General features: G+C 33.8%; 1 protein-coding gene across 1 annotated transcript; it reads right to left on the reverse strand.

Moving 5' to 3' along the window:
* Window positions 1-4,435: 4,435 nt before the first annotated feature.
* LOC130961496 (uncharacterized protein At2g37660, chloroplastic) lies at window positions 4,436-7,808 on the reverse strand. The gene is made up of 7 exons (XM_057887426.1): window positions 7,621-7,808; window positions 7,103-7,374; window positions 6,494-6,530; window positions 6,293-6,390; window positions 6,094-6,155; window positions 5,224-5,347; window positions 4,436-4,774 (listed from the first exon to the last, which is right to left on the reverse strand). The coding sequence occupies exons 1-7, from the start codon at window positions 7,673-7,675 to the stop codon at window positions 4,655-4,657; spliced, it is 768 nt and encodes a 255-aa protein (XP_057743409.1). The 5' UTR covers window positions 7,676-7,808; the 3' UTR covers window positions 4,436-4,654.
* Window positions 7,809-9,654: the final 1,846 nt, after the last annotated feature.

Here is a 9,654-nt window from a genome sequence, read left to right on the forward strand (position 1 = left end):
TTCAAAATGATAAAATCAAATCTCCCTAGGACTTCTCTCATGTTTGATACCCAAAAAATAAGTCCAAGAGTCTTAAAATGATATTATAGAAGCTTACAACCTTGTTGGGAAGGTGAAATAGTTAAAAATAAAGTAAAAATTTGAGAAATAGGGCGTGTGTGTGCGCATGCCTAGAAGAAGTTTTTAAAAGTGTGCGTACGCATAGGAGTGTGCGCACGCACAAGTACCAAAATTCCAAATGTCTATTCGCTTGCACAACCTGTGCTAGCGCCCTCAACAGACTGGCCTTCCCAACGTGTGCGTGCGCATAGGGCTGTGCGTAGCACAGGTTGCAAATCCTGATTGGTATGTGCGCGCATAAGCTGTGCTAGCGCTGCAAACAGGGAGCCTTCCCTTGCGTGTGTGGACGCACAGGTCTGTGCGTACGCACAAGTTAAAATTTTCGCAGGGTTGTTGGTGCACGAAATTGTGATTCATTCTTTTCACAACTCAAACAGTCCCCGGTAATGGCTCCAAAAACTTGGTGCTCAATACCATGGTCTAAACATAATTTCACAACTTCGCACAACTAACCAGCAAGTGCACTGGATCGTCCAAGTAATAAACCTTACGCGAGTAAGGGTCGATCCCACGGAGATTGTTGGTATGAAGCAAGCTATGGTCACCTTGTAAATCTCAGTCAGGCAGATTCAAATGGTTATGGATGATTTATGAATAAAACATAAAACAAGGATAGACATACTTATGTAATTCATTGGTGAGAATTTCAGATAAGCGTATGGAGATGCTTTGTCCCTTCCGTCTCTCTGCTTTCCTACTATCTTCATCCAATCCTTCTTACTCCTTTCCATGGCAAGCTGTATGTTGGGCATCACCGTTGTCAGTGGCTACAGTCACATCCTCTCAGTGAAAATGTTCAACGTGCTCTGTCACAGCACGGCTAATCATCTGTCGGTTCTCAATCAGGTTGGAATAGAATCCATTGATTCTTTTGCGTCTGTCACTAACGCCCAACCTTCAAGAGTTTGAAGCTCGTCACAGTCATTCAATCCTTGAATCCTACTCAGAATACCACAGACAAGGTTTAGACCTTCCGGATTCTCTTGAATGCCGCCATCAGTTCTAGCTTATACCACGAAGATTTCGATTAAGGAATCCAAGAGATAAACATTCAAGCCTTGTTTGCTTGTAGAACGGGAGTGGTTGTCAGGCACACGCTCATAAGTGAGAACGATGATGAGCGTCACATAATCATCACATTCATCATGTTCATGGGTGTGAATGAATATCTTAGAACAAAGATAAGCTGAGTTGAATAGAAGAACAATAGTAATTGCATTAATACTCGAGGTACAGCAGAGTTCCACACCTTAATCTATGGTGTGTAGAAACTCCACCGTTGAAAATACATAAGAACAAGGTTCAGGCATGGCCGTGAGGCCAGCCTCCTAATGATCTAAGAACTAGACGTCCAAAGATGATCCTAAGATCTAAAATGATCAAAAGATCCAAAGATGATCAAAAGATCTAAAATGATCCAAAGATGAAAATACAATAGCAAAAGGTCCTATTTGTAGAGAACTAGTAGCCTAGGGTTTACAAAGATGAGTAAATGACATAAAAATCCACTTCCGGACCCACTTGGTGTGTGCTTGGGCTGAGCATTGAAGCTTTCATGTGTAGAGACTTTTCTTGGAGTTAAACGCCAGCTTTTATGCCAGTTTGGGCGTTTAACTCCCATTCTTGTGCCAGTTCCGGCGTTTAACGCCGGGAAGTTTTGAGCTGATTTGGAACGCCGATTTGGGCCATCAAATCTTGGACAAAGTATGGACTATTATACATTGCTGGAAAGCTCAGGATGTCTACTTTCCAACGCCATTGAGAGCGCACCAATTGGGCTTCTATAGCTCCAGAAAATCCACTTTGAGTGCAGGGAGGTCAGAATCCAACCGCATCTGCAGTCCTTTTTAGCCTCTGAATAAGATTTTTGCTCAGGTCCCTCAATTTCAGCCAGAAAATACCTGAAATCACAGAAAAACACACAAACTCATAGTAAAGTCCAGAAAAGTGAATTTTGACTAAAAACTAATAAAAATATACTAAAAACTAACTAAAACATACTAAAAACATACTAAAAATAATGCCAAAAAGCGTATAAATTATCCGCTCATCAGTTGTGCGTGCGCACAAGGCTGTGCGTGCGCACATACCAGAAATCACAAAATTCAGCAGCTTTGCAGTAATTCAAATTTTAATACCAATCTTTGAATGATCATAACTTCCACTATAAAATTTCAAAACTTACAAACTTCATATTGATTCGAAGAGTTTTCAACAAACTTTAATTAAACCAATTTCAACAAACTTTAATTCTAAACCAATTTCAACAAATTTTGAAAACCGAGGCAAAAATTATGATCAGATAAAGTTCACCAAAAATCAACTTTTACCAAATTTACATTTTCCACAGTTCCTTGTAAAACACAACTAAAACCATACCAAACTATTCCAAACTCCATTTCTCATCAAAATCTACCCTTTGTGTCATTTTACACCAATTTTTCCCATCACTCTTCATCATTCTCAATTTCAATTATCAAACATATAACATCACAAACTATTTTCCCACCAATACATTCACCAATCCTCATTCTATCATCAATTTCAATATCAATTTTTCATATCCAACTACCAACATCAATGTAGCCATTTATCAATCATCCCCAATCATCAATTACCATTCCAACAACCTCAATGTCACATATATCATATCAAACTACTTCTCAATCCACACAATCATTCATCCTCATCATATCATTATTAATCATCATAATTGAACTCAAAAATTCCTTAACCCATCGTAAATCATCATACATCACCATTCAATACCCAACAACCATTATTTACCAACATAACCATATTAATTCATCATACATCAATCACCAACCACATAAATCCCAACCTATTCTATGGGGCACTAGCCTAAATATCCATGAATATTATATACTACATAGAGGAAACCGAAACCATACTTTGGCCAATTTTCAGTATGAACCAAAACCCCAAAAGAGTACAAGGCGAGCTTCCAACAACGAGCAAGCCTCCAAAAAGGACTCCAACAAGCACCAACAAGCTCCAAAAGCTCCCAAACTCACAACAAACAAGCTATATACACACAAACCATCACTAACCAATCTAGGGCTCAACATAATCATAAAATCACACGGATTTCAAGAGCTCTTACCCTGCCCAACAATTTTTGAAGCCAAAACCACAAGCAATCAAGTGCTAGAGTGTACCTAAACACCCAAAACACAAGATTTCACTCAAAACAAAATCCAAAAACTCGAATTTCATAAGGACACAAAAACTGGACAAGAAAACTCGAAAGGTTTACCACAAAGCTTGGATAGAAGTGACAGGCTCGACAAGAGCTTCGCGTAGCCGCTGACGACACGCGAATCGGAGCACTGTAGCTCGAGATATGGTCAAAAGAGTGAGGAGATGAATAGTGTTTCTTCTCTCTTCTCCTTCTCTCAATTTTCTGGTGGGTGTGTGTTGTGGCTGAAGAATTCATTAATGAACCTTTATATATGTTGGGCTTGGGCCCGATCCAACTCGTTAGCGTTTTTAGCCCGTTCACCCCAATTTTAGGCTAAACCTTTAAAACTAACACCCAATTTTCCATTTCTAATATTTTTCTAAGATTTTTTACTGTTTTCACTTTTTCTCGCACAGTACCGGACAGACTTAAATCAGTTCGACCGGTTCAACTGTCGGTTCACGATTTTTCACGGATTTTTACAAAAAACACATTTTCTGACTCAGAAAGACCTACGAAGTTCAAAAATCATATTTAAATATTCTCATTCTAATTTTCCGGAACCTAATTTGGGCATTTAAATTATTTTATTCGTAAAAACTCATTTAAATTTTCCTTCACATAAAATTAATAACTAAAAAACTTATTATTTGATTTATTTTTTATCTATGGAGGCTCTGGTCTTCTTAACTGACGAGGACTTTTGTCCCCTACGACCTTTTTGTAAAAGTAATATGATTCTATAAATTTTTTTTGCTATAATTTATAATGTTAAGACAAAATCAACATAATTTCAAAACATTATTTATATTCCCATAATGTTATTACGGATAAAAACACTAGTTTTAAATAAAATTTTTCAACAAAAACAATAGGAGGTAGAATCTAGTAAACATCTTGGAACAACAAACACAAAAACACTAGACAATGTAAAGATGAAGAAATACAGAGACACTAGTTTGGTAGATACAAGACAAGGTAACCCCCTGACTGGCTCTGGACCCGCACCGGATTGCCACCGGCGGTCAGCAGAGGTTCAGCTGTAGTTCGGCTATGGTCCAGTTGAGACAATATAAATGCAATTAAAAGAATTTGTTTCAACAAAACAGGCAGTTAAAAACACACAAATTATTCTCGATGGAATTGATAGAGCCTATGAATTACTCACCTTTGAAGATCATATAGTAATTTGCTTCAGAGAGCATAACCCTAATGACTTTAGGTATAATAAGTACGAGCAAAGATATACCCACTCAATTACCCTACTAATTATCCTCCTAACATGTAAGCAAGGTAAAAGTTAAATGCATTTATCATCACATCATTCAAAGTTTAAAAACGAGTAGTGATCCGAGAAAACAAAGCCTTGAAGTCCTTGGTTGGTGCAGCTACTCCCTCAGGCTTTGATGCCAAGTCAAACGCCTTGAACTTAGCCTCCTCATAATTTAGTGCCTGTTAAACCAACTGAATCAAGAACTGCTATCCAAATTACCAGGATTCTAAGTCTATTGGATTATATAATTAAACTTTACAGAATATGCATTTTTAACTCTGGGTTAGGTGCATATAAACACCCTCTTGAACATTTTTAAATAGATAACTTTGAAACCTTAAACTTTCTTAACAATTGATGGAAAGTTGCTAACATGACCATTTGCACATTTGGGAAAATTCGGAGTCAATTTACAAATTTTCGGCGGAACTAGGATTAAGAGGGTTGATTTAATAGGATAAAATGGAATTAACCTTTGATTAGTTTGGCTTGAAGTGAATATTATTAAGTTTGGTTCATCATATTCATGAATTTAAATCCAAAACAACGCTTCAGAAGAACAAATGATAAGCCATTTGAACCAACTATCATTTGTTGGCTGTTGTAAATAGTTAGTGAAAACATTTACCTGAATACAAACTTCTGCAACATCAGCTCTAGGTATGGTTTTGGTTTCAGTCTGGAGGAGCTCGTCATCTTTCCCAACAATGAGCTCCCGAAGACCTCCATCCTTATCGAGCAAGCCACCAGCCCTGACTCAGCACAGTTAAGAATAAGGTGTTAAGAAATTAAGAAAGGAAGCACAATCTCACATCAAACACATAAGATAGCCACTGCATATGCATTGGCATCAAGTATGCTGATATTTCAAGACAAGCATGCTCAAAATATATACATAAAAAGAGATATGGGCTGCATAATTTTGCTTAAATTGATACAGGTGCCATTTAATCCTCACTCATTTACTAAAAATAGTATGTAGAGAACAAGAAGCTGGGAAAATATAGTGTACTATCTATAAAATCAGATGTGATTATTTTTAGAAATGGCACACTTCTATGAATTGTTGCTGTATAAAACACAAAATGCTTTAATATTGAAAACATAGCAGCACACAAAAAATATAAAAATTCACACAACATTAGAAGGTTATAATAATTGTTTAAACAACTAGAAATATCAATAGAGAAAGTCTTGGGAGCCAACTGCAACCGACATTTAACATAAAGAAAAAAAAATATTTGAAACTCTTAAAAACAAGAACATCCAAACTCAACTAGGAAAAACATCTCTAAATCCAAACTCAACTAAAGCTCGTCTTTGGTGGACTTCATACTAGACTTGTTTTGGCAACCTACTATAATGTTGACTTCATCTTTAGTGGACTTCATACTAGACATGATTCCCTAACATTACTCATAATCTCATATCAATATTTGCTTTCTTTTTCATGAAAATCTGTGTTAGAGAAGTTCTTTTAACAAGAAATTGGGTATACCTTATGATTGTGTATGGAACACCGGAATCAGCCAAATATTGCTCGGCCTTTCTTTTCCATACCTGTGATCAACATCAAAATCTCTATTCTTTAAATCGAAGGGGGGAAATCAAAGAACAAAAATGCTCTAACTTTAACCAAACTTGCATTCTGCTTCAAAATGAAGAACTCTAAGATGAGTAGTGAAAATATGACTAACCAATATATTCCCATTGCCCAAGCTGTTCAAAGGATGGTTAGGGTTCGTGCCGCCCATAGACCCCACCAACACAATATGCTTCACTCCTGCCTCCTTAGCTGTTGCAAAAAGATAACACAAAGTTAACACCATAAGCAAGAACGCAATCGAAATTTAGAACTATGATTTATGACTAATAGAAAGAAGGGTATGAAATGTCACCAGCATCTATTTGATTTTTCTGCCCAATCCAATCAACCTAATACATGAAAGAGTACATCACAATGTTAGCAAGAATGAGATCAACCTAAACAGTGTATTTAACCACACACGCAAAAGGAAGAAGATAATTCCTAATTTGGCCTCTGAAATTTCCGGCACTCATCAAAATAGTAGTGACTTCTAAAATTACCAAATTGGTCCCAAAATTTACAAATTGTAAATCTCTTTCGTCCCTAATTCAATTGTCATATTAACACATTGCTGATATGGAGCATTAAAATGTCAGCTTGGCATCCCAGTGTTACATGTCCTAAACTAGTTAATTGGAATCATTTTGTTAATTGTGGAGAGACTAAAACGAGTCAATTAAGTAATTTGGAACACCTATTTAATCACATTGAAGTCTTAGCCATGTCACCTTTTTGTAGGGATGCCACCTAACACTTTAAGGCTCCATGTGAGAATGGTGTTAACAGCAATTGAATTAGGGACAAAGGAGATTCAGGACTTGTAAATTCAGAGACCAAATTGGTCATTTCCAAAAGTCTCGGACTCTTTTGATGTCTCTAGACCAAACTAGATATTACCTCCAATAGAAAGTGTGGGCACCTGTTCAGGATATGCGCCGTCATCGAAATAGAACTCAGGCCTTTGACCTTTGGTTGGATCAAACCCGGGCTTCATGAGCGGCACGGCGCTTGTGAGGATTATCAGAGAATCTATACCTTGAATTGCAGGAACAATACTTGCAGCATCTCTTATATCCCCTACAAAAACATCATCAGCACCACCAATTTTCTGTTTGCTTTCTTCAGTTCTAACCAAACCTCTGGAAACAAATTGGTTTGGCTTTTCTTTTAATTTCCTATACACAATTTGGCCTGAAAAATCAAACATATGGTGATTCAATCGTTACAATATAACAATTATTTTGGTCCAATACAATATAATAGTTAAACATTAAGCCTTCAACTCCATGGTTCTAATGGACACTATCAAAAACAAATAACACACTTTTCATGTAGCTCTACCACATTCGAGAGTCTCAACTCCAAACCCAGTCATGAATTTTATCAACTCCAATCAAATTGACATTGATCAAAGAAAGGGAAGGGACGAGAGAGAACCTGTGCGACCGCCAGCTCCAGTAACAAGCACAGTAATTGGGGAAGAAGCAGCCATGGTTCGTTATTATTACAGTGTGCAATGCAGATGCCACTCTTTTTATGTTCTGCTTTTCTGCTTTGCTCCTTTGCCGCTGGCTTCGTAGTTGGTTCAAGAAGTTTTGTCAGAGCATTTAATTAGTAGTTGAATTTTGTTGCAGATATAATTTAAGTGTCTAATTTTTATTTAATTTATTTTTTTGATAAATTTTCAATATTTAAAATTAATTATTTTTATATTCTTATATTAAATATTAATATTTTTATATTTTAATAAATTAAATATTATTTTTTAAATATCGTAACAATCACCTAATTAGTATGGTAACTACTGAATTATTATCTTATTGAAAAATGTTTGGGAGTCCGGAATTATAACTACTTTTTTTAATGTATTTATTTTTTATTATTGTGAAAATAAATGAATAATTTTAGATATAATAAATATATAATTATATATATTAGATATATAAAATTATAGAATTAAATAAAGTAATTATTTATTTAAAAATATTATTTATATATTAAATTTATTATTATGTATTTATATATAAATATATATTGATTAATTTATTTTTAATATATATTTTATAATAATGATTAATTTTGACCTATCATTATTAATTTTATTAGCACTATTAAAAATTACAAAATAATTTTTAATTTTTATAACTCTAATCTATTTTATTTTATTTTTTAATTTGAGTGAAAAATAAAAAAAAAGCATTTATTTAATTAAGAGCGAAAGGATAATTATTGTTATCTTACTCTAATGACGTGCAAAAATATCAGAAGTTCTTAGAAATAAAGCGAGATTTCTAGAGAATATCAAAATGGGAGGGGACATCGTTTTCGCTAAGGAGGAGGGGAATCTGGTTAAAGACTCAGAGTAATTTTTTTGTTTGATTTTTATTTTTAGGTATTTATAAAATTTTAAGTAATTGAATACTGTTATTTTTTTTAAACTTCTTTTTCAAATTCAATAAGTTTGTGTTTATAAAATATTAGATAATATTATTTAATGTTTTATTACTAATTAAAGAGAAAATAAGTATAGAAATATACTAATTATAAGGGAAAAAAGACAATAATAATAAAAAATTAGTTTTTTTATATTCCAAAAATACATTTAAAAAAATATAATAATTTTTTTAGTTTTTTATGTATTTTATATATTAAAAATGTAACAAATTTGTTTTTAATAATATTTTACTAAAATATTTTTTTATGGTATTTTGAACATATATTCTTCTCGCCTCATTTTCATTCTAAAATTTCTAACAGCAAAATTTTATCCTCATCCCCACCAAAACACAGATATTTTTGCCCCATCTCTGTTTCATCTTTTTTTTTTTTTTTGTCAGTATCTCTATTTCAGTTTTAGATATCCCCATTAACATTCCCAAATCACCTAATTCGAAATTTATGTTTTTTTATCAAAATGAGGTGGAAGCCCAACTTAATTCAAAATCTTTAAAAGCCGTTTAATGCACCATAAAACTGGGTCCACCCAATTTAATTTGAGGCCCATAAAAAATTACTTTATTTAATAGTAAACATTGAAGAACGTCCAACATCCAACCACCTAAAAATTATTTTCATAAAAAAAATATTTTTAACCAACAATAGTCATTAAAATAGTAAAAGTTTAAAAACTAAAGAAAGCAAAGGCTTAAATAATCTTTTGTCCTTAAAAAATATTTAATTTTCAGTTATGATGTAATAAAATTTAAAAGGCTTTAATATTTGTCACTTTTGTTTGTTTGCATCACATCGTATTTTTTTTCAACAAGCGAGCTCAACACAATAAAAGAGAGTGAAAGAAGAACAAAATCACAAAATTAACACTCAATGTAAAATAAATTAGGAGTTATCCCTAATGCCATCTCTAGCATTGTCATCAATAACAAAAGGGATCTACATTGTTCCACAGTTTATAACTGGTCAATGATATGTAAAAAACTTCTTCTACATCAACTTTCTTGTTATAAAAGATTT

The sequence above is a fragment of the Arachis stenosperma genome, chromosome 2 (assembly GCF_014773155.1).
Source record: "Arachis stenosperma cultivar V10309 chromosome 2, arast.V10309.gnm1.PFL2, whole genome shotgun sequence".
NCBI classification, from domain to species: Eukaryota; Viridiplantae; Streptophyta; class Magnoliopsida; order Fabales; family Fabaceae; genus Arachis; species Arachis stenosperma.